Source organism: Fusarium poae, chromosome 2 (assembly GCF_019609905.1).
Source record: "Fusarium poae strain DAOMC 252244 chromosome 2, whole genome shotgun sequence".
Taxonomy (NCBI): domain Eukaryota; kingdom Fungi; phylum Ascomycota; class Sordariomycetes; order Hypocreales; family Nectriaceae; genus Fusarium; species Fusarium poae.
In genome coordinates, this window is record NC_058400.1 from 8,105,775 (window position 1) to 8,130,301 (window position 24,527).

At 48.3% G+C, this 24,527-nt stretch overlaps 8 protein-coding genes across 8 annotated transcripts; 2 read left to right on the top strand and 6 right to left on the bottom strand.

The window, feature by feature from the left end:
• Positions 1 to 232: 232 nt before the first annotated feature.
• On the bottom strand, positions 233 to 2,226 carry FPOAC1_006769 (uncharacterized protein; the record flags this gene model as incomplete). Its single annotated transcript, XM_044851244.1, has 2 exons — positions 233 to 2,034; positions 2,088 to 2,226. 2 exons carry the CDS (start codon positions 2,224 to 2,226, stop codon positions 233 to 235), a joined length of 1,941 nt encoding a protein of 646 aa, XP_044709956.1.
• Positions 2,227 to 3,424: 1,198 nt separating this feature from the next.
• On the bottom strand, positions 3,425 to 6,466 carry FPOAC1_006770 (uncharacterized protein; the record flags this gene model as incomplete). The annotated part of the gene is made up of 1 exon (XM_044851245.1): positions 3,425 to 6,466. One exon carries the CDS (start codon positions 6,464 to 6,466, stop codon positions 3,425 to 3,427), a length of 3,042 nt encoding a protein of 1,013 aa, XP_044709957.1.
• Positions 6,467 to 8,040: 1,574 nt separating this feature from the next.
• Positions 8,041 to 9,546, top strand: FPOAC1_006771 (uncharacterized protein; the record flags this gene model as incomplete). Its single annotated transcript, XM_044851246.1, has 1 exon — positions 8,041 to 9,546. The coding sequence occupies one exon, from the start codon at positions 8,041 to 8,043 to the stop codon at positions 9,544 to 9,546; it is 1,506 nt and encodes a 501-aa protein (XP_044709958.1).
• A 1,892-nt stretch (positions 9,547 to 11,438) lies between these two features.
• On the bottom strand, positions 11,439 to 13,971 carry ATP2_1 (atp2, beta subunit of the F1 sector of mitochondrial F1F0 ATP synthase; the record flags this gene model as incomplete). The annotated part of the gene is made up of 8 exons (XM_044851247.1): positions 11,439 to 12,174; positions 12,338 to 12,848; positions 12,905 to 12,947; positions 13,001 to 13,086; positions 13,161 to 13,182; positions 13,270 to 13,402; positions 13,504 to 13,692; positions 13,946 to 13,971. 8 exons carry the CDS (start codon positions 13,969 to 13,971, stop codon positions 11,439 to 11,441), a joined length of 1,746 nt encoding a protein of 581 aa, XP_044709959.1.
• A 1,308-nt stretch (positions 13,972 to 15,279) lies between these two features.
• FPOAC1_006773 (uncharacterized protein) lies at positions 15,280 to 17,674 on the bottom strand (the record flags this gene model as incomplete). The annotated part of the gene is made up of 6 exons (XM_044851248.1): positions 15,280 to 15,949; positions 16,003 to 17,030; positions 17,084 to 17,196; positions 17,246 to 17,345; positions 17,400 to 17,524; positions 17,587 to 17,674. 6 exons carry the CDS (start codon positions 17,672 to 17,674, stop codon positions 15,280 to 15,282), a joined length of 2,124 nt encoding a protein of 707 aa, XP_044709960.1.
• A 460-nt stretch (positions 17,675 to 18,134) lies between these two features.
• Positions 18,135 to 20,797, top strand: FPOAC1_006774 (uncharacterized protein; the record flags this gene model as incomplete). The annotated part of the gene is made up of 3 exons (XM_044851249.1): positions 18,135 to 18,163; positions 18,986 to 19,516; positions 19,708 to 20,797. The coding sequence occupies 3 exons, from the start codon at positions 18,135 to 18,137 to the stop codon at positions 20,795 to 20,797; spliced, it is 1,650 nt and encodes a 549-aa protein (XP_044709961.1).
• Positions 20,798 to 21,142: 345 nt separating this feature from the next.
• On the bottom strand, positions 21,143 to 22,042 carry FPOAC1_006775 (uncharacterized protein; the record flags this gene model as incomplete). The annotated part of the gene is made up of 4 exons (XM_044851250.1): positions 21,143 to 21,229; positions 21,288 to 21,481; positions 21,692 to 21,760; positions 21,814 to 22,042. 4 exons carry the CDS (start codon positions 22,040 to 22,042, stop codon positions 21,143 to 21,145), a joined length of 579 nt encoding a protein of 192 aa, XP_044709962.1.
• A 637-nt stretch (positions 22,043 to 22,679) lies between these two features.
• On the bottom strand, positions 22,680 to 24,412 carry FPOAC1_006776 (uncharacterized protein; the record flags this gene model as incomplete). Its single annotated transcript, XM_044851251.1, has 5 exons — positions 22,680 to 22,934; positions 22,985 to 23,560; positions 23,611 to 23,672; positions 23,723 to 24,117; positions 24,165 to 24,412. 5 exons carry the CDS (start codon positions 24,410 to 24,412, stop codon positions 22,680 to 22,682), a joined length of 1,536 nt encoding a protein of 511 aa, XP_044709963.1.
• Between the last annotated feature and the right edge of the window lie 115 nt (positions 24,413 to 24,527).

Genomic DNA, 24,527 nt, shown 5'->3' on the forward strand with positions numbered 1-24,527 from the left:
CAGATCCATCTACTCGGGTATATCCAAATATTCATTCAGCTTTCATGATAATACATACCTCCATATTCTATCTAGCATATTATTCGCTTCAATTTGCGATAATACCTTACTGGATTTTTTTAGTAAATTATCTTCATGAAGCCGTTAAGTCTAATCAAGCTACCAGTGCTCTAGAGTAATTTGCCTGGGCCTTTTACAGCACATTAGTTGAGTTGTTAGCCACCCAGTCTATTTATGCCTCTGTTGATACCTGAATCCCCTCGGCTGCCAGTGCTCTTGAGTAATCTGCCTGGGCCTTTTCCAACGCATTAATCGTTGGCTGCATCAAAGCAATCACCGCCGTTTTCCCACCTCCAACATTATCAGATCTCCACCGAATTTTCTTGCCCGTACGCTCAAAGTGATCACGAATCTCCTTCTTACGATTGCGAATGATCTCCTCCCGTTCGCTGTCGGCTTCTTCCGCGACGGCATTGATTCGTGCAAGAGAGCGAACAAGAGACTCGGCTAAATACTGTAGTTCGCCAGCCCGGTCTGCATCGCCCGAAAGAAAAGCGTTCCAGAATTGGTGCAAGAATTCGATGGTGGTCGCATGAGTGAGGCTGCACTTGCGGGAGATCTCAACAGGTAGACCCATGGGCTCAGCAGTGTCTGTGTCATGGCCGTACTTCTGGGCACGTTGCTGGCGTATGCCCTTCATGATGTCTTTATCAGCAGCCATGAGGGCAGCGCGAGAACCAACATGTGGTCTTTTAGGGGTGTCATCGTCGCTTTCGCTTTGTTCGTCGAATCCCATGGCTGCCTGAATGTTGATGCCGCCAGCTCCATCACTCTCGAGTGTGTCCAGATCTGCCATAATGTCGAAAAGGACATCGCTGGGTACTTGTTTTGCGAAGATGGTAGCCTGCTTCGAGGGAGCTGAGTCGTGTTTAGAGAAGAACTTATTCTGCTCATTCACGTTGAGCATGATACGATGCTCCTGAGCATCGCCTTTGAGATCACGCAATGCCAGTTGAACGTAGGCATCGTATCCACCATCAGGGTCGTCCGTGTTGACGTCAGACGGCGCCACATTGGCCATGATCTTCTCGCTGAGGCTATTCAGCGTCTTCACGATGGGCATATTCGCTCTTGGGCGCATCTCGACGTCCTTTGCGTTGCCGCTTCTGAAACCTCCTTGGTTTTCTTCGTTGGCCTCTATGTCGATGATGTGTGGTACCTGCTGGGCCATAATCTTGCTCTGAAACGCGACCGTATTCTCGCTTGGGTCGTATTTGTCGAACAGAGGGTCTGTAGGGTCATTTTCTATTACTCGTTCACCGCGTAGCTTTTTGGAAAGTCTGCTGAGGAAGAAGCGTGACCAGAATTCTGCCTCGGACAATTTCGGGACGTTCTCGTTGTAAACACGCTTGATCAGAGGATGTTGTGCGAATATCATCTGTACCTGCTCCACGCTGATGTTCAGTTTTAGCTCACCATCAACGGTTTTTGGTTTGACTGTAGAGAGGACGTTATAGGCTCCTTTCTTTTGGTTGATCTCAATCGCGTGAGCGCGGAGAATGTTTGTGCGCGTTGACCAAAACTGTGAATTGAACGCGGCTCCTGATAATGATTCGGGCTTGGTTTGCATTGCTTCGACATAAGTCTGATGTAGGCTAGTTTCCTTTCTCATGAGGGACTGCTGTAGCTCGATATCATTCCGGAGTTGTGTGTCATCGAACCAGCGTGAGGATGAAGCATGTTGTGAATTGACAGCGCTGGCAAAGGCCATGGATGCTGAACCGCTACCAGTACCCGCAGCGCTTGGGTTTGGTGTTGAAGAACCGCCATTTGAACCGGAAGGTTTAGGAACAGCCGCATCGCCGCCGCGCGATGACGCTAATAAGGTGGAAAGGAGATCTTTGACGGCCTTTGCCTCATCCTTGGCTTCGGCGGTGTTGAAATGAAAGAGATATGTAGCAGGCTCCGCATCTCCAACTTTTTCGAAAATCTTAAGCATCACCTTTGGTGAAGAATCTGGAGTCTGCTGAAGATCTAATTTCCGTCAGTTTCTGAGGCGCGGTTCATAAGAGTTGTTTGCTTCTCACTTGTGATGTTGTTGATATTGAGTGTCACGGTGGGAGCACCCCCAGAATTAGGAGTCCAAGTGACAAGCTGACGGTCACTCGTGAGAGTCAAAACACCCTCCTTCTTCTTAAATAGTGTGCGTCCCACGGGAATAGCCATGATGATGTTTTGAAAGAATTAAGAATTAAATGGATCAAAGAAAGATACACTTCAGTGTTGAATGAGATGCTCCGGGCAGATGACCCACATGTGGTCACTAAACTGCACTGATCGATTACCTAAGACAAGTTGTAGTTACTGAACACCAACCTACCCAGTGTACCTTCAAAATCAGAGGCAAAATCGGTCTTGTCTAACTGAATAGCATAAACTGACCTGCTAATTTTTATTTACACGTGAAACTTACCGTTCTATAGCTTTTTCATCTTCTGTTATAGCAATTGTTAAGTTTCATTTTTATTAACTTGTATGCGACCTCTTGATTCAGTATCTTCTCCTACTACATATGTAAGAACCTTCTTCGTCGCTTAACTCGTCGTCCGACGAAATACACATCTTGCATCCAAAGACTGACATGATACTTCAAGCCAGCGCTGCGGTAGAAAGTTTATGCAAGAGGGAGGCTAGAGTTGGAAGTTATAGCTATATCTATTGATAGGATATAGAAGCGTCCACTAGTTAAGATAGCTGCGCAACTCTAGATTCGATCAATCACTCCAATCCAACATCTATATCTGTTTTTGAAGTGTCAAATGACAATGTCGAAGCTCAAGCCTTCTCACAGATACACACCATATTTTTAACCCAAGGTTGATAACAACAAAGTTTCTCACGATAAGAAGGGTTCTTTTGTTCTCTATCACTACCTAGGTACTTCCATAGTTTAAAACCAGCAGGTCAGTTTATGCTATTTACACTAGACTGATGATCAGTTTTCAGATCATAAACTTCGACCTGGTTAAGTAAGTGATCCTTTTAGTGTTAGAGGATTAGTGAGTGGAACCATTTTGACACTGTACGTGAATGCTTATGCCGACACCAACCTGTAGCTGTGGATCAAATGTGTCAATGAATTAATGATTTTCGACTTCAAGACGGGTCTATCCGAAAATTTGATAAAAAGTAAGTTCTTCTTTTAAGGACCATGGGCGACTAGTCCAAGATCAAAACTAGATGCGACTAACCACTCCAATCCAACGTCTATATGTATCTTTCAGGGGTGCCAAATCACAGTCTTGCTATTTCATCCACCAAGTGCCTCTCTCATATGACCAAGTCTATATAAGTATATGTGTTATACAATAAAATACCCCCAGCGCCGTGAAGTACACATATATGAAACTAAATCCCAGTAAACTCATGGACCGCGGCGTATGCGGACCTCATCAGCATCAGCGAGCTTCTTCTCTGCGCCCACGCCAAAACCCATCATTTTCTTTGCACCCTTCTTCTTCGCTCCGTATTCCTCGTCGAATTTGCGGATCTGCTTCAGTGACTGCATGTCCTCGCTGATGCTGGCCGGAATTTGACGTAGTGCCTTGTCAAAGTGATCCTGGCGCAATGTACGTTTCTTGGGGTACTCGTAAGGCTCGGGGCCGGTATGTCGTGCAGCAGCCTCGTTTTCCTCCTCAACAGCGGCCATGGCAGCGGCGACACAAGCGTTCTTCAGGTCGGACCCTGAGTAGTAGGGAGTGCGCTTGGCGAGGTCTTCAAGCGACACGGTAGGTTCGAGAGTTTCGCCCTTGAGTAGAATCTTGAGAATTGCAGTGCGGTCGGACTGTAGAGGGAGATCGATAAGGAGACGTCGAGGCAGGCGGCGAAGGACAGCATCGTCAAGATCAAAGGGACGGTTTGTCGCAACCATAATGAAAGCTTCTGTCTCTTCAAGGCCATCCCACTCTTTGAGGAACTGGTTGATGTGGGAGCGGTGCGACGCGCGAGCACCAAGCATGCTACGGTTGGCTAACAAAGAGTCGGCCTCGTCAATGAAGACGACACAAGGAGAAATCTTCTTTGCAAGAGTGAAAACAGCACGAATAAGCTTTTCACTCTCGCCAACCCACTTGTCGTTGATAGTAGCACCACTGATTTCAAGCATGTTGGCACCACTTTCTTTAGCAACGGCTTTTGCAAGCAAAGTCTTGCCTGTACCAGGGGGTCCGTACAGTAGACATCCAGGAATTTTGTCCTGGGCCAGTACACCATAGGAGAAAGCATCCGGTCTCACCAAAGCAAGAGTCGTAAGCAGCTTGAGCGCAGTTATGGTTTCCTTGGGCACATGAACATCTTCAAATGTCGTTCTCAAGTTTTGGCGGTTGATGTGCCCGGAGGATATCCGCTTCTCGTACTCGTTCAACTTTAGAGCGGCTCGGTTGCCTGATTGTGAATCTTCTGCCTTCTTCTGCGAATCCTCCCCATCTGACTTGCCGTCTTGTTCTGGCTCATCGAGGTATCGCTGTCCGGGCTTTTGTCGTAGGGGGCCCATTAGGAGGCGCTCATATACTCCTCCCGGCGCAGCGCCAGCTGCCTCTTCTTCGTGACGCTTGGCTGCGCTCGCGATATTGTAAACCTCTGGTAACGGAAGTATTGACTTTTTGAGCATTTGGGCCCGAGTGTCGGTGGCGTGCATAAAGATTTTCATATGCGCATCGGAAAAGTCAAGAAACTGATGGCTGCCCAATGCCTTCAGCATTCGGTTGATGTTTTGGACATTCTCCACGAAGATATCTGTTTCTTGAAGAGGAAAGAGGTTATCTGAAGTCTGCGTCCCGCCAGATGGCTTGGGTTGACTCAAAGTGCGCTGAGGATGTATATGTCGGGAGATGACGAAATCGCTAGCAGCTATATCTCGGAGCATACCCTGATACTCCTCGGAAGGTTGCTCACTCGACGAGGTTGCGAGGATGGCTATCTTGGAACCTTGCCGCCATGCTACATCCACTAGGTTTCTCAACCGCGTAATCAGCATTGAACCCTCGAGGGTCATGTTCAGTTCCACGAAATCATGAATATGAATGATAAGAGGCTTTTCACGGGGCGATCCCTGCTTCACCTCAGCAGCCTCTAGAATCTGGGCCAGGACTTTGTCGATCTTGAGGTTCTCCCATTTCCCAAAAGGATCGTAGCTACCCTGTTTGATCTTCGATAGTTCGTCCTCGAGCCCACCTGATGCTGTGCGAATATTGATCACGCCCGTATCGGGGTCGTTATCCTCCTCTTCTGGCCGTGCCACAACGTCAGGGTCCTTATAGAGCTTTCCGTTCATCTCTGCAGCACGGAATCCCATGTGTGACAGTGATCCTCGCGAGTAGGCCCAGTCCTGTTCAAGATAATCCCCCACTACCACAGACAAATCTTGGGCGTTGAGCTTGATCAAATCGGCATCATTGAAGTATGCGACATGCTCCGCAACAGCAGTCGATATGGCTTGGCCGCTGTAACCTGACATAGACAAGACAGTTATCTGACGTTTGAGGTTTTTAGACTCCGAATCGGGGGGTGGTGGTGTTGTCAGCTCGCGACGGAGAGCGGATCGGACGGACGAGAACGTGAGGACAGGGAGATCAGCAATAGCTTGAGATAGAGAGTGGTCAAGTCTCCAGTCATAATCAAGAATGCTGTCAAGACCAGTCTGAACTGACAAGAACTGGTCGCGGAACTCTTGGGTGTGCCGGTCAAAATCCTTGTAGTAGTGCCACCACCAGAACGGCCGTGATGTATATGTGTATTCGGGGTGGCGGGCAGGGTATAACGAATCGGTCAAGTGCCACGCTGAATCGAGTAACATATCGTAGGCACGGGTAAGGCTTGTCAGCTTGTGGACAAGTTCATCTGTTTCGCAGGAATTGGGCTCGATGGCTGCGATCTCTTTTGCGCGATCTGCGACCTTTTCAACCAAGGCACTGAATGTCGTATCGAAGTAGTCTTCGAGCGCCTTGTTGGATTCCGGGGCTCGGGTATTCTTGTCGGTGGCTTGAGGATCGATAAAGATTGAAGACGTCTTGGGTTGCTTGGCGTCTTCAGCAAGAGCAATCGGGAGCTGCGGTCTTGTCCAGGCATGGTGAAGAGTAACGTTGTCTTCGAGGAATGCTTGTGGCAGCTTGACGGGAGGTAATGCAGGAGCGGCCTGTTTGCGAGCTATTCTACTTTTTAGAGAACTTGATGCTCGAACTCGAGAACGACCGGGCAGGTTGTCGGTCCCATTTTGCGGTTGTATTTCCTCATCTTCTACTACTGTCGACTGGTTCGGAGGTTTATCGCCATTGTTTGCGCCTGCGCCTGCTGTATTTCTCCAAGTCGAAGATGTTTGGAATGATCGACAAAGGATTCGGGATCGGGCTTGAGATCTGGCGGCGGCGACAGCAGGATGGAGCAGGGCGCGAAGCCCTGTCAATTGCATCCGGGCGAGTGCTCGTCGGTCGGGGCCGAGAGGATGGAGTTGAGAACTTGAGCAACGTCTCAAGAGGTTCGTCGTCGCAAGACTGTTTGTGAGTCGGCCTCGTCCAACAAACTTCCCCAAATTTTGGAGCCGTTGCGTCAAAATCGGAAACGGATTTACCAAAGTCGAATCGGCCGAATCCCGGTCAAATTCCGGCTCCGACGGTTGACGGATCTATCAGTTCGCTATTATTTTCAAGATGAACGTAGGTTGACGAATAAATCGCCATGTCAGAATTAAGAGTCCCATGTAATGTGCCACTCGAAGTGGTTTGCTCGTATTCTAGGCCAAACAGCAGGCATCTTTCAAGTCTAGGGTATTCTCAAATGGTCAAGAATAGAATCCAAGTGTAAGTGAACCTCAACAGATAGCCGCAGTAACAACTTAGAAATAACAAAGAAACCACTTCTGATAATGCTTTGTGTTTGTTTGCAGGAATTAATATGCCCATGGTATTGCTGGATCGAAACTACCTAGGCACATCAATTTGCAGAATTCAGACGTTGTAGATTCTGGGTGGGAACTATGTACATCGTAGAGTGTTTATCAAGATCAGATTTTTGAACACATGATATCTATTCCTACTCAGGTTGTTTAGACCAGCGATTGCATTGACATTGAAGTGAAAATTGGAATAATCATAACTCACTTATAACTAATGCAAGTTTGCGCACATTTCAACAAAATCCGTCTCGTATATGCCCCCTGTCACTAAATATCACAACCAGTCTCCACAAACCGGGCTGAAACTGTCCGGTTCAGGCTTCAGGGTGTCAGAAGAAATGGCGAAACCATAAGAGACGAAATAAATAGATCAGCTTGCACTGTTTGAGTGGAATTCTTAGGCTGTTTATTTTTGTACCCTGCAGCTGAGAGGTCAACGTTTCTGTTGCCTACTGACCCCCTAGACAGGTTAGGCAGGGCATCTGTTGGCTCTCACTTTCACCCTCGTCAACCTTTTGTGTATCGAGAGAACAGTTTCGAAATATCAACAAACTACTTCGAAACAATTTGAATTTCAAAAGCTCGCGACTCAGACTTGATCTAGACAAGTGCCCCTACCTACAATGAATGAGAGCGTGTATATGAGTTATTCATTGGTAACGATAGCTCCGCAACACACCCATGCCAACTATATTCACACAAAGAAATTTGAAATCCTCCCGTTGCAACGTTGTCTCTTATCTTTAATCTGCCAGGCTTGGCTCATTCGGCACTTGATCCAGAAGAGGTGCCTAGATTTACTGTCATCATAGACTGCAGCCGTCATCCACTCGCAGCTCTTGGTAGTAATTAGAATGCTGCTAAGCCTCGTTGGTGCTAAAACGCCTACGCGGGGTTTCCACTGTTAGGCGACACGCCTGTCACTTGTCATCAACACTACAACTCCCGTGTCTTGACTCTTTACCCTGGTTTGAATCGTTCTCTCACATCTTATACGTACTCTGCTCATTCTCGGAAGACAGGACACCCTTTTGAGCGCTATGTTATAACACAAAATCACTCTACTCATCACTCACCAACCTACCTCAACAATGGACAACTCTCAAGCCATACCAGAACAGTCTCAATCAACCAGCCCAGAAGAATCAGCTTCTAATTCCGACAAGCCGTATCACTCAAAACGACCTCACAAGAAGTCGCGCGCAGGATGTCGCAACTGTAAAACCCGTAAGGTCAAATGCGATGAGGCCCGTCCTGTGTGTAAATCCTGCAGACTACGCAAGGCTGATTGCGTATACAACACTCCCACAACCTCAGAAAATGACAAAGTTCCCAACAATTCACGCCGTTCTTCTGCAGAATCATCACCCACTCACCAAAAATCCCCTACGCCTGATGCAGAGTCCATTAGCGAGGGGATGCTTCAGGAGGTTAATTCCCTGACGGTACAGCCGCTCTTCCGTCCTCGTCCCATGGATAGGACGGACATGAAGCTACTTTGGTTTTACACCAGCACAACGGCAACGTCTTTCTCCGTTGATGAAGGACCGCTCAACCCCATAAATGACGTATTGAGGAATCGTCTAGTGCAGGTTGCTTTTGAGAACCCGTTCCTCATGGACTCGTTGTTCGGTCTGGCAAGCCTTCACATGCAGAGCCTTGACTTGAAACCCGACGCCGCCCGCGCATTGGCATATCGTGCCCGCTCATTCGAAGGATACCGTGTGGCCGTGGAACAAGCTCGTCCAGAGACATTTCCGGCTCTGCTCGCGAATTCCCTGCTTCTCACTGCTCTCGCATCCCAAAATTTCCGGGATAAAGATGCCAAGAAGTTTTACATAATAGACTGGATGATCGTATGGCGAGGTATCGGCCTGGTCATCGACCTGATGGGTGTTGAAAGGCTTATTGATTCGGGGCTGTACCCTCTGTTCAACCGACCTGCTATTGATATCGCGCAAGCTTCAGATCACATCCCTGCTGTTCTTCTCTTGATGATCAACTCCATAGAGCCTAGTGATCCGGAGTTCCTCGATTACGAAACCTACTATGAGACGCTTCAATTCTTGGGCTCCTTGTACCAAAACTTACACGATGGCTTCGGACCTATCATGATGTTGCGAATCATTACCTGGTTCACTTTCGTCCCTAAGAATTTCGTACAATTCGTAAGGGACTTACGCCCTCGCGCTCTCATAATTTTGGCCTACTATGCCTCTTTTCTCAAGCTCCCAATGGACGTCTGGTGGATGGAGAATATCGGAAACCGATCCCTACAAGACCTTTGCGAGTACATTGGTCCAGAATGGCAACAATACCTCCTCGTCCCGCATATGGCACGTTTAGTTGAAAAGCCGATTGAGGTGGCCAGGGTATTATTTGAAGATCCCAACTGGCAGCCCAGGGCGCCAAGTAATCTTCGATTGGATCCCACGGCGGCTGTCACACTGGTTGACGAGACAGGTAGACGTATCGAATGGATACCCGCTGAGAAAAGGCTTGTGCTTATGGATGAAAGAGAGCAGATCACATCCAAAACCAAGGCTGCAGAGAAATGGAGGAGAGAAATGAACCCCAAGTACCCATTTGACCAATAGTCAAGTATGTTTTATTATGTATGCTAGATGTTAGGATTGATACTATAGAAAATGGACCAGACTTTGATGGGGGATATCGTTGGAGGTTCAAAGGGTCACTAGGTTGGACTCCCCTCTGGGCATGAGGAAAGTTGGTACTGTCTGCCCAGGAGACAAATGATTTACTTACCTTGTACCGTCTTAGACCTGACTATCAGGTTGCTGATTTTGTTTTCTAAATTTGGAGGCCAACTTCTGTTGTCCACGGGGACCTCAAATGAGATCTTCGTCTCGCTCCCAGTTACAGACCCTTGTTTCATTCAAGGTCTCGATAAAGCTCTCTATCCCCTCGTCCAATTCCGAGCTGTGCGTATTGCCATTTTGCTTGGTACCGCTCCCTTGTCGGAAAAATTGGCTGCTGGAACATAAGAGACGGAATTAGTGGACCAGTTTATGCTATTTAGACCAGACTCTTAGGCTGTTTGCATTTACACTCTAGGCTTCTACTAAAGCTTAGAAGTTAACTTACCCAAGTATGTAAGACTGGAGGGGGTTACAATACAGCCAGTCTTGACAGTAAGTTTCGCAAATCATAAGTTCATCCCTGTTATAATTCCATCTTCAATATATATATCGGGGTGTGGTAGTCTCCTGGACATAAATAAGCTACCCTAGTCTATTAATGCAGGTATGCAGTATATATCTAGGAGATGCCTAACATATGCTTAATAGACGTCTGATAGATATTCAGTAGACATGCAGCAAGAGTGTTTAGACGCGCTCTACATTCTACGCCATAGTGACAGGCGAGATAGTGACAGGCAACTATTAAGCAACTTATGTAGCAAAGAGACAAAACTACTAACAGTCACTTCCATTATGGCACCCTCACTCATTCTAAGGCTGTTTATTCTCTATAGGTATCTGCTGGTAGTTATGTTTTGCGGGTTGAAGAACTCTGGTGGCATTTTGAAGCGAATGTGAATTGATAAACTACCGGGCAGTGCAATGAAAGCCCAATATATCACAACACCGAGACGTATTGCGATATATGATTTTCTTCATAATGTCAAATTCGCTATAATTGACAAAGCAGGTACCTACCTGGCAGAAACGGCTAAACTCCAATATGAACATGTGGACTATAACTGTTGAGCTGTATGCACAGAAGCTGCTTCTTCCTCATTTGATCCTCAATGCAAGTCTTTCCCATTCTCAAAGATCACAACCGCTGGTTAATTAAGCAACCAAGACACCGAATCAAGCCACTCCAAAGAGGTGTGTGCAAGCAAGGGAAGAGGGAGAACCCATAAACTAACGTACCTAGGTACTCATTCGTCGCTTATGTCTCGATGGCCAACTTTTCTGATGTTCTGAGGCAGGTGTTACCGTAGTAAAACAGCTAGTTTTACCTATACACTGATCTGGGAACAGTATTTGCATCTGCAGGTTCAAAACCGGAAGCACGATTGCTTGGGATCCAAGTTTCTATCGTAAACCCACAAGTTTGTAGGGTCGCAAAGACATCAAACCGAACCCTGGAAGCCGGTAAAGGAAGCAGAAAAGCTAACCCGCTGAGCTTTACAGTATAAAAACAAATCACCTAAGAAGCCTGGTCTAAAGAGCATAAAGTAACCTAATGATTTCATCTCTTATGCTTCTAGGAAGTCAAAAGGTCACGTATAAGAATTAATGCAGTCGCTAAGTCACAGCAAAATGAAGATCACTTAGTAAAAAAGAAAAGCTTGATATGGCTACAAGAGGAATTTTGTTGATTTCTTGGTACACAGCTCACAAATGAGACTTGATGGAGCTTATGAGAAACCTCCCCGGACCTTGTTTCCTCTGCTCTATACAAAGGTCCTTATTTCTCCTCCCGTCTCCCGCGGCATTAACTTCAATACTTAAACCCCTTACTGACCCTCAAGCTCAGCAAGAATCTTCTCACCCTTGGCCTTGGCGGAGGCGAAGTCACCAACCATGTAGAAGGCACCCTCGGGAAGGTTGTCACCCTCACCGCTCAGGATAGCCTTGAAAGAGTTGATGGTCTCCTTAAGGTCAACGAGCTTACCCTCGATACCAGTGAAAACCTGGGCAACAGTGAAAGGCTGGCTCAGGAAACGCTGGATCTTACGGGCACGCTCGACAGTGAGCTTGTCGGCCTCAGACAACTCATCCATACCCAGAATAGCAATGATATCCTGAAGAGACTTGTACTCCTGGAGGATCTGCTGAACACGGCTGGCGGTGTCGTAGTGCTCCTGACCAACAACTCGGGGGTCCAACATACGGGACTTGGAGTCGAGAGGGTCGACAGCGGGGTAGATACCCAACTCGGAGATACCACGGGACAAGACAGTGGTGGCGTCCAAATGGGCGAAAGTGGTGGCAGGGGCAGGATCAGTCAAATCGTCAGCAGGGACGTAGACAGCCTGGACGGAGGTAATGGAACCCTTCTGGGTGGTGGTAATACGCTCCTGCATACCACCCATATCGACGGCGAGAGTGGGCTGGTAACCGACGGCAGAGGGGATACGACCCAAAAGGGCAGACACCTCGGAACCGGCCTGAGTGAATCGGAAAATGTTGTCGATAAAGAGCAGAACGTCCTGGCCTTCCTCGTCTCTGAAGTACTCGGCGACAGTGAGTCTGTCGAGAATAAGTTAGTTACACATCTAAGAATCGTCTAAGGATAGTCTCAAGTCATAAGGGTGGTCTAAACCATTAGGATAGCCTTAGACTCATCTTAGGGTAGATGGTCTAAGAATCCTAAAATGTGGAGAATCGTGATAATTAGGGAAGGCACACTTACCCAGTAAGAGCAACACGGGCACGGGCTCCAGGGGGCTCGTTCATCTGACCGAAAACCAGGGCGACCTTGGACTCGCCATCAAGCTGAATGACGGAGGTCTCCTGCATTTCGTGGTACAAATCGTTACCCTCACGGGTACGCTCACCGACACCAGTGAAGACGGAGTAACCACCATGGGCCTTGGCGATGTTGTTGATAAGCTCCTGAATGAACACAGTCTTGCCGACACCGGCACCACCGAAGAGACCAATCTTTCCACCACGGGCATAGGGAGCGAGAAGATCGACGACCTTGATACCGGTGACGAGGACCTCAGCAGAGGTGGACTGCTCAACGAACTCGGGGGCTTCGGTGTGGATAGGAAGGCGCTTCTCAGTCTTGATAGGACCACGCTCGTCAATGGGGTCACCAGTGACGTTCATGATACGGCCAAGAGTCGCGGGGCCGACGGGAATGGTGATGGGAGCACCAGTGTCGTGGGCGGGGGCACCTCGGACGAGACCCTCAGTACCTGTGAAATTCCGTTAGAGTATGCCTTGGTGAAAATTCGAAATGATGATGACATACCGTCCATGGCAATGCAACGGACGACGTTCTCACCCAGATGTTGCTGTTGATTGTTAGAATTGGTTGTTGAGATGAGGTAATTGGGTCTGTACGTACGGAAACCTCGAGGACAAGCTTCTGGCCATTGTTCTGGGTCTCAAGAGAGTTGAGAATGGCAGGGAGCTTAGCACCATCGAACTTGACTGCAACGTCGTCAGTAATCCACTCGCTGTGTTGTTATAGACTCATTGAAGTCTTTTGATGATGGTTTACTAACCGTCAACGACGGCACCGATGACCTGCAAACAGTCGGGTTAGCACGGAGTCTTGCGAGAGTCGATTTCGCCCGGGCGACCGGAATGCAATCAGGAGCGGCTCGTTCTCACCTGGTGAATCTTGCCAGCGCCAACGCCAGTGCTGGCCCATCGGCTGTTGAGGGGAACTCGGAGAGCGGAAGGTCGGAGGGCACGTCGAGGAAGGACGGCCGGGCGAGCCGCGCGGGCGAAGGAGGAAATGCCGCTGCCGAGGGAAAAACACAATGGTCAGCTCAATTGGTCTTCAATTGGGGCGGAAAAGGCGTCGAAAAAACATCGACAATCGCTTCCGCGAGCGAAACTCACCTCTTGAACATCTTGCCAGATGACAAAGAGCGATCAGAGATAGGAGTGGAGAGAGGTTGGTTGAAGCTGAGGAGAACTTTTACGGGAGGTGAGCAGTTTTGCTCGGGAGAACGACTTGGTCGGTAGAGCTTTCGCAGAGAGATCACGTGATCCACTAGCCTGAACTGGCCATTGGCCCCACCGGGCAAGCTGCGATGCCGGCAATTTCCCGGGATGAACACAACGGAATTATTCGCACACCCACTCAATAACGCCAGGCAAGCCAACCGCGACAGCGGAGAGATGCCTGAGAATTGTCACTGAGTCCTGATTCCTTAGGCTTATAGATAGGCCTGCAGACATTGAATCTGTTTCCGTGCTATATCTCTTACGTTCGGTCGGGAGACCGATTTTGCCATTTTATCAAATCTACGATGCATATCAAGTAACCGAAATCACTCACGAACCTCTATTTCTCTTTGGTTTCATTGTGAACCTTTGTTTGAAGGTTTAGAAGCCAGGTGCCTGTGATTGTGCGGCAATCTTTAATTAGACGTTGTTTCAAGACGGGAAGATGTAAAGCAGAGCGGGGAAAGTAGCATTAACCTGGCCTGGTTGTTTGCTGTTGAATTGGAGGTAGAGTCTCAAGATGGATTGGCTGAAATGAAGTTCTGAACCATGGCAGCACATGTATACAGCGCCTACTTTGGGATACAAGAATAAGCAATCAAACATTCTGGTCCAAATCAACTGACCTACCAATTCTGTCTCGCATTTTTCCAGTGGCCAACTTTCTGATATCCTGGGGTGCCCAAATTGTACTGACGTGCAGGCACAATGCGAATGCGTGATATATTCAAATCGAGGTGCAGTGAGACATTATTTCGTCTTCGAGTTTCTGTAACTACTACTCGTCCGCCATTTTGGTTTCCCTGTTGCTATACTGCAAATGTGCTCTTTGTGATAGTTTCGTTTATCACTCGCTTCAACAAATGTCGCCATCAATTCAAGACATTTTCTTTCTGGGGCACCATGTAAAATCAGATCCCCATCTTACCTTGCATCCCGCCGTCTTTCTATGATGATTAACTCCTATTGGCTAATCTGTCAGCCACGCCGAGATTGCCCTTCTAGTGGCCAATCGCTAGAGGCAATTGGCTGTTCCAAACTCAACTGACCCGGTCAATTTTTGGCTCTACGATTTGCCAATTGTCAACTTTTTTTCTCCTTGCTCTTCTTCCCCATGCTTTTTTCTTCTCGTTCGCCCCTCCATCTTCAATCTCAGCACTCGACGTCAGCATTCATTATCGTAGCCTCGGGCTTAAATTGACGATGACACATTTAAGATCCCACACACTTGACCGACTATCATGGACAGATAAAGATAAAGAAAAAAAAATTAAAAAATAAATCATCTATCATATATCTCGAGGATCTTCCTTTCTAGATTACAGAGGTACAGATACAGCCATAACTTCGCTGAGATCATAACCGAATGCCCGAGCCGAAGATCCGAGTATTACCAGCACCCCCACTCAATTACGATGAGGCTAGCAAAAACATAATATACTATTGCTTGTTCTCAGCCTTATTTCCAATCTTCAAACACCTGCATTATCAATTACACAACGAATAATTCATACTAATATCATTGACTTTTATTACTCAAAAATTTATGAATCGTGCAAAATAGCACAAACGTGAAGCTTAATACCCCGCTAGTAATGACGTAACCTGCATTCATCCCTGGTCAGCCTCGTCGCTTCCCGTTGTTCCATCTTTTGTCATCCTCTCCATTTAGGAGCTCTGAGAAATCGTGGACTCAAGAGCCAGAACAATGGCAGTTCGAGCAGGAATATAGATATGCGTCCAGTTCTTTCTGTTGTTCCATTCCATAGGTGTGGTAAAGAATCGAGTGTTCTCATCAATGCGATTGTGACCTCCAACATCTCCGTTGTCAGTGTTAAGAACAACACGATATGTTCCTGGAACGTCAATTCCAATGCGGTAGTCGCTGAAGCTGTTGGTAGGGTGGAAGTTGAAAACAAACACCAAACCAGCTCGCTCAAACACGATGACCTTGTCACCCTCATGCTTCAGTGAGATGTACGCCTGGGGCGCAGCTAACCAGCCGTACTTGGCCTCGGTCTGGTTCATCAAACGGTCGAAGTGATCAAGAAACTTGTATCGAAGAAGGGGATCATCTGTGAGGTTAAGCTGTCGTCGAGCGTACCAGAAAGAGTTGTTATTGCCCTCTCGAGGGAAGTCGAGCCATTCAGGGTGGCCAAACTCGTTACCCTCAAAGTTGAGGTATCCCTCTCCTCCAAGTCCGTGTGTCACCAGGCGGATCATCTTGTGGAGGGCCATACCGCGATCAATGACGGGAGTCAAGGGCGAGAGGGTCGACATGTGGGTGTACATCTCAGCATCACAGAGATGCATCATGAGCGTTTTATCTCCAACGAGGCTGCAGTAGTGTTAGTGACTTATCTCTTGGCAGTTGATTTCAAATAAACTTACGCCTGGTCATGGCTCTCGGCATAAGCGATGGTCTTCTCGCCATGGCGGCGGTTGATCAGAGTATGGCAAATGTTGCCAATGTCCCATTCATCATCCTTGACCTCCTTCAAGATCTTGATCCACATATCGGGAATTGCCATGGCAAGACGATAGTCAAAGCCAACACCTCCAAGCGACAGTGGTAAGCAAAGAGCAGGCATTCCAGAGACGTCTTCGGCAATTGTGATGATTTCAGGGTAAAGCTTATGCAGCATCTCGTTCGCCAGCATCATATAAACGACAGCCTCCTCGTCAACATCTGAACCAAAGTACTCGTGGTAGCCGCCCGAGAAGCCTGTGCCCATGCCGTGATGGATATAAAGCATACTGGTAACACCGTCGAATCGGAATCCGTCGAACTGATACTCGTCCATCCAGAATCGCAGATTGCTCAGCAGAAATCTTATCACCTCATGGTGTCCGTAGTTGAACAGCCGGCTGTCCCACTGATCATGTCGGCCCTTACTGCCACCATGGAAGTACTGGTGGTCGGTGCCGTCGAACTCGTTGAGACCATCAAGGACGTTCTTGGAAGCGTGACTGTGGACAACATCGAGTAGCATGGTGATTCCCATGCCATGGGCGGTATCGATAAGCTCCTTGAGATCCTCAGGAGTTCCATATCGACTGCTAGCTGCGAAGAAGTTGTTGATTTGATATCCGAAGCTGGCATAGTACGCATGTTCCATGACAGCCATCAACTGAATTACGTTGTAGCCAAGACCCTTGATACGGGGGAGCATGTTCTTGGTAAACTCCTTGTAAGTAGCGACTCGCTGTTCGGGACTGGAAATGCCGACGTGTGCTTCGTATACACGAGCACTGGCAGGCTTCTTAGGTCGAGAGTTCTTGAACTTGTAGGTCTCGGAAGCTGGAGGATTCCAGAAACGGGCATCGTATGCGGGAGATACGGACAGGTCCTGCGTCACGTACTTGATCCAAGCAGGAAGCCGATCAACATGCTCACCACTGGGCAAGTCAAGAGAAATCTGGTATACAGTTAGACATGGCAGATTGACATCGAACACAGTGCACGACGAACCTTGAGCTTGGAGTTGTGAGGAATAGCAGCCTGACCGTTTTGGGCAGGGATTGTGATCTCAAAGACGCCGAAGTCATTCTTCTTCATGGGGTGAGCGCCACGGTTCCAGCCATCTGGCGGTAGTGTTAGCGTATACAGAGGCAATTGAGTTTGGAAACTTACTAAAGTCGCCGATCAGGTACGCCGCAGTAGCATTTGGTGCCCATTCGCGGTACAAAATGTTGTTGTTGGCATCGACATTAAATCCGAACTTTTCAGTACCCTGTGGACAAACGCATTAGTATTGCGACTGTAGGTGTTGAGGTTTTGGACTTACCCTGCTGAACTTCTCAAGGCCACCTTCGGTTTCATTGATAGTCTTGATCCAATCCTGGGTCTTTGAGTATCGTCTCTTCAAAGCGCCGCTGAAGGGTTCCAGCCAAGGATCGAGCTTGACAACACCTGGAGTTCGTTGTGAGCAGAGCGTTCTTGGCTATCAGATCATCACATGTCAGGCCACTTACCTGTGCCATCATTGGGAATATCGCCAGCAGCACCATTTGTCTGGTTAGGATCCAAGGAATTGGACGAGTTCTCAACGATTTCAGCCATTTTTTCAAAGCCAACAATGAATAGAACGCGTTGGTAGAAGGAAGATGTCGAGGGTGAAGGTGAAGGTGGGCGGGGTAGGTAGGTTTATACTGGGTAGCAGATATTGTTGTTTCAGAGCTCCAGACAATTGTTGAGCTTATAGTGAGACACAGTTGAGAAAGATATGCATTCGACAAAGCAGTGCAAGAGAAGAGGTATTAAAGAGTTTTTTTCCAAGGTGAAACGAGACTTAAAAATAAGATGAAGAATCAGAAAATTGTGGCAACCACTGTAGAATTACGATATCTGAGACCTTGCAACCTCCTATCTAGCTCACTCGCCTAACCTGCATCTTTCGGATTGCCCGCGCAGAGCTTTATCGATAAGTTGGGATGACGTCGCAGATGAGTGGATTTAGGTCCCAACGGCTGGGGTACGTGTCTGCGCGCTGTCCTCGAAGTGGAAGTCATCACCCTTTCGAATGCCTGAGAATGTCGGCATATGGTTGAGGTGAGTGTAGGAGCGGGCCCAACACAAGAAAAAAGACACTCAGCATGTTGCCACTTCCTATAAAAGACCTCAATGAGGTTGCGCGAGAATCATTGTGCAGCTTTGACCTTGACGGGTCCCGCCCGCACAGCAAATGGTTCGTGCTTAGGGGAGGCCGGGGCCCCATGCCAGCTTCTTTAGCGGGCCGGAGGCCAGCCCAGGCCTCTTAGTGGCTGTCTTACCCTGTCAAGCTTGTCGCTATACGGGTAGCATCGCATCAGCTGGTGCTAAGGCGAGAGATCCTCAACTTCTAGTTAAACGTCCGCGCCGATAGCGGACCAGGGAGCTATCGCGGCGACGGAAGGGTCCCGGGGATGTAGCAAGTAACGTGTATCACATAATCTTCAACCTACACATGCGCTCACTGCTTGCGATCCTATCAGTCGAACTACCTTCGTGATCGGCTTTCCCAGTGTCTTGTTCGGTGCCATTCATACAACAGGCTCTAGTTTTCCACGACGCGACCGCATTGAGTTGTGTTAACCGACTCCCCCGCATCCTGTCATCGTTGGCCCAGGCGCGGGCCATCTCGGTCAATCATCGTCTGACACTCCCTAATCAGCTTTCTTATTATGTTCATTGAATATATATCATGATGGCGCCCTTTTCCAGGGCGTTTCCTATGGCTCGTTGCAACCTTTGCCATGTTTCGCGCTCCATCGTTCGACCAGTACCTCTGTTGACTCCACGACTATCTTTCCATAATCCATCACGACAACATCGATATATATCCACGTCCCTACCACCTTTGAGAAGAAGCAACGACTTTAACTCTGGTTTTAGTAGTAGCTATGACCCATCAGGCGACTCAGGGCGTGGTCCCATGTTTAGCAAGACCAACTTCAGCGTACCGCAGTTCTATCCACGCGACCTCAAGAAACGAGTAGACGATTACGTTGTTGGCCAGGACAGGGCTAAGAAGACAATATGCGCGACAATATTTAATCATTACCAAAACCTGCGCCGAAGACATCAACATGATCATGAAGACCGAAATAGGCGTGATAAGATGATGCGCCAGAGGTTTGCGAGGGACAGGGAGCTACATCAGAAACGTCGTGAGATGCACCCTGTTGAAGGTCAGCGTGCACACGGTTCTGTTCCTGAGCGCTACGTCGCTGATGTCATTGAAGATGAATTCCCAGGACACAACGAGTCGGTCCGCGGGCTCCATGATAGTCACGAATTCGATGATGACCCTATGGATCATCTTTATGTCACTGAAGATATCACAGTTCCCGAACATGTCAAAATCGACAAAAGCAATCTCCTTCTGATCGGACCGACTGGCGTCGGCAAGACCTATATCCTAGAGTATGTACCACCCCTCAGGGTATCAGAAAAATTGGCTGCTGGAAGCATAAGAGACGAACCAAATTAGTATGACACTTTATGCTCTTTGGGCAACTTATTTTTATACCCTAAGACTTGGGAGGTCAATTTTTCTGTCTACCCACTACCACCGGACTAGCATGTAGAACGATGAAGTATTGACAGCTTTCTAGGACACTCAGCAAGAAGATAAACGTGCCCTTCTCTATTTGCGACTGCAACTCTTTTACACAGGCCGGATACATAGGCCAAGACGTCGAGACATGCATTGAACGACTTCTCATTGAGGCAAATTATGATATCAAGGCAACAGAGTATGGCATCGTTGTACTAGACGAATTTGACAAGATCGCGAGGCGTGAGACGACAACTGGCCGAGATGTTGGGGGCGAAGGTGTCCAGCAGGCTTTACTGAAGCTTGTCGAGGGAACAAAAGTCACCATCAATGTCAAGGACAACCGCTCTTCACGGTCCACGCCGCCTATCACCACAAACTATAATGCATCCGGTTCATCTTCATCGACACCCCAGGCAACTCCCCCAGGTGGTAAGGTTGACCAGTACACTATCGACACCAAAAACATCCTCTTCGTGTTCTGCGGTGCCTTTGTCGGCCTGGATAAGGCTGTCCTCAAGAGAATTGCTAAACCGACCATGGGCTTTGGCGGAGAGCTCCGAGGCCGTTCGTCCATGTCTGGAAACAAGCAGACCTTGCCGGCGGAATCATATACACATTTACCTCACCATAACCCTCAATCAGCTTCCTCATTCACGCCGTTGGATCTTACTACGCCGGCTGATCTGCAGAGTTTCGGTTTTATTCCAGAACTAATTGGGCGGCTGCACAACATCTGTGCTCTTAGTCCATTATCCAAAGAGGATCTCTTCCGCATCTTGACCGAACCTCGAAACAGCCTTGTTGCCCAATATGCTGCACTTTTCGAAACATACCCTTCGCGGCTATTCTTTACAGAGAAAGCATTGTATGCTATTGCTGAGCGAGCCGCAGCGTCAGAGACGGGAGCAAGAGGCCTAAAGATGGAGATGGAACGAGTCCTAGCAGAGCCCATGTTTGACGCGCCGATGCCCTATGTGCTCATCACAGAAGCATGCGTCAAGGGCACCGATAAGGCAGGCTACTGGGGCAAGGACGGTCGATTTGAGGTTGACAGGAGAATGCAGGCGGAAGAGATTCATCCTGCAAAGGCAGATCCGGATAGTGCCTTTGAAAGGTACCGAGAGGCTGGACAGAGTGGTGGCTAAATTTTGTTTTTTTACTATAATGCGTTGTACTGCACTGGAAACAAAGGCGTATGGAGTAATTGCTGGATTAGGAACTGGAATTGATGTCGAAAGGCTGGTCAGGCAACACATATATGCATATGCTCCCACAAGGACAGGCATGCGAACAAAATCAATCAAACAAATGACGCGACTCGGGTTCCGTTGTTGTAGTACAGTATTTACACCAGGAGGCTTAAATTCTCTGGAGCGACCTCGAAACCCCTAGTCATGCCCGCGCACACCAGAGGCCGTTTTATACACCAATACGTCTCCGTAGAGTCACCCAAGCTTCTAGCACAAAAGAAACGATGTTGTGTATTGAATTTAGTTGCCCTTGGGAGGAGACTGGACCATACCCTTGCCAGCGTAACCGGGAGAGGTGATACCAGTGAAGGGATCGGATTTTTGGTTCTAGAAGTCTTTGTGTTAGCTGATTGATCGGAGACGTCTTAGGCGGGAGGCAACATACCTTGAGGAACTCGTTGGTCTCCTCCTGGTACTCCTGGGTCATGGTGTAAGGAGCAGGCTTAGCGACAAGGCGGACCAGGCCGAAGAGACCGACACTGGCAGCGATACCAATGAAGATACCCCAGGCGATACGGGCGTTGGTTCCAGGGGGGTCTTCAGCGCGGGGGCCGTGAGGGCCGAAGGCAATCCAGTAAGCTATTGAGAGAATTTGAGTTAGTTTTCTGGTGGTGACGCAGGTGTATATGTATGAGAGGCAGGGTATAGGCCGATGATACAACGGGGAAGCTATTGCTCAGATGGCCCCATCCACCAATCAGAGAGCCGAATTGGTGGGTTGGGTCTACATGATGCAATTGAGGCTCATTAAGAGCTCGATGCAAGGCTGAACATGTTTAATTGAGGTACCGCATGCAGAAATGCCATCTGAGAAGGCTGAAACGTTGGGTTGTGGTGGTTGTGAACGCAGTATCTCGGCTACGCGGGCGGGATGGAGGTATTTTCGCAGTGGAGGAGAGTTTAGAACGCACCAGCTTTCTTCTCCTGGAGGGTCAACTCGGTCCAGTTGGACTGCATGCGGTCACGCAGAGCCATCCAGAGCTCGGCCTGCTCCTGGAGGGGCATGCCCTCCCATCGCTTCTCGATGTTGGCGAGGGTAGGGTTGGAGATGGCGTGAGTCGAGGCAGCTCGCGAGGCCAGGGCGGGAGTGCTGCGCACAAGGCTCTTGCGCAGCAGGTTGGTGGCCGATGTGCGCAGCATGGCGGGCGTATATATTCTAATTTTGGTCGTCAGGAGGTCGAGGAGGGAGGGAGCTCAATTGGTGCGTCGGGAGCGCGGAGTGGCAGTTCGTAGAGGAAGACGGACGAGATGAGTTTATTCGGGGAATGTCAGAATTAGCAAGACGAGAGCAATCATACGATGGGTCCATTGCTACCTCGGGCTTGGATTGGTGCAAAACTGTATCACGTGATACTTCCTCTTCCTTGTTGCCGGTTTTGCACGAACTGATGAAATCGCCCTGAACATGATTGGCCAAAGCTCTTAGATGCTGAACCCGACAAAATGGATCACAGGACATCATCATCGACAATTGATATGTAGCATATTGGGGGACGAGAGCACATTATCTAAACTAAAAATATAGGCAGTAAATGGGCTGACGGTAGAACGGACACAATATTGAAATCTGAATTATTTTCTTTCTAAATACCCAAAGAAACCCTCCAGACTACCCTCAGGGTATGAGAAAAATTGGTCGCTGGGAGCATAAAAGACAAAATTAATGGATCACTTTATACTCCCTAGACTATAGCTTTTAGACCACTTATTTTTGTAACCCAAGACTTAGACCCAATAGGTAACTCTTACAGCCCTTGCACCTTGCATTGGTTCTTACTTAAAGCTTGACATCGAATAGATTCCGGCTTCGAATTCTCTCTCCGTACTTGTAGAATACCAGTGGTAACGGAATTGCTGCTGCCGCAACAAAGCCTAGTACCGAAGTTCCCCAACCATAACCTAGGCTCTTGTACATACTTCCTCCAGCCAGGGGCAATAGTGCTCCGACTAGTGACCGGAGTACGGTACTTGCAGCAATAGCAGAAGCAGCATACTCTATGTATGCGTCAACTAAATAAACTGAGATGCACATCTAAGTCATGTTAGCCAAGCTGAATCAACAATCCCGCCGCACCCACTAACAAACACGATGATCATGCCAACCCCCAAAAAAGAGGTGCCAATAATAGGGACTATCCAGTGGGTTCTGGCCTCGGCAGACCACCCAAACATAAATAGACCGGCTGGGACCATAAAACAAGCTGCCGCCATGAGCGGTAGTCGGTACTCTGGCTTACGCTCTCCCCCGTTCTTCTTGGTCAAGTAGTTGACCAAGGGGTCTGACGCCGCTCCGGAAATTACAAGTCCTATCAAGGATCCTACGCCAATTCCCAGGTAAGAGAGACCAACTGATCCGCTGGAGAAATGGTATTCTTTGACGAACAAGGTGGGAATGGCTGTAAAGAGGAGATAGAGATAACCGTAGACGAGCGCCATATAAAGCGATAAGAGCGAGACGATAGGCGCAAACAAGAGCATCTTTGTCGGCCGCACCATGGCCATGCTGAAGAGTTCCTTTGTAGTGATATCTTTGGCGAGAGCAGAGCGCAGCTTAGGGTTTCCTGTTTCCTTACGAAGCTTCTTGGTCTTCTTATCGAGAATAGTATATGCATATGTCTCTCTCATGAACACAAATGCCATGATTGTAATTGCGCCGGCCTGTAGACGAGTCAGATTTGTTCCGGGGTCAACATCATATTTTCACATACCAGAATAGAGACAACCCAGAAAGACCATCGCCAACTCTTGGCTTGTGAAAGGTAACCGCCAGCTAAATTCATCAGCTTCAACCAAGACCAAAAATATGAGACATCAACTTACCAACTGGTCCGATAACCGGCCCAAAAAGAGGTCCAAGAGCCCATGAAGACATAGCAGCGCCGCGTTTTTCTCTGGAGATGATATCGGCCAAAGACCCAGCTCCGATGGTCAACGGGCAGGAGCCCGCAAGCCCAGCAAGAAGGCGGAATGCAATGAGACCACCCAGGTTAGGGGCCAATGCACAAGCTACGTTGAAGATGACGAAGAGAACATTGCAAATGTGGTAGAGTGGAAGACGACCATACATCTCAGATAGGGGAGCAATGACCAGAGGGCCGAAGCAGTATCCAATGAGGTACACCGAGACGATGAAAGATGCCACCTGCGAATTCGTAGAATGGAACTCTGTCATAACTTGTTCGATACTAGGCGCGAAGATAGAAGAAGCCAGTGGACTAGAAGAGTCAGTAAAGGAAGTCAGTGAGGGATAGAGGCTCTTTACGTGACAAATGTCACGGACGAAACTATTAATACTGTAATAGTCTTCTTCTTCATTGACCAGTTCTGGGGATTTGCTGGGTCGTCGGGGCCATCCCAGTTGACGATATGGGGATCATTATCAACATTTTCATCGAATTCGACTGAAGTTGAACCCTCTTCAAGGTCCCTTTCCCGCTTCAGATCCTCGTCAGCTACTCTGGTCAGAGACTCGGTGCGAGTGAGCTCTTCGATTGCGTTTATTTGCACCATTATGCTTTTTGGAATTGAACAACAACGTCTGAGGTCGGATATCAACTCGAGTTCTGGTACCGGTACTGGAGTTCAAGTATGCCTTTCGAGGCAGAGGTTTGTGAAGGTGCCTATC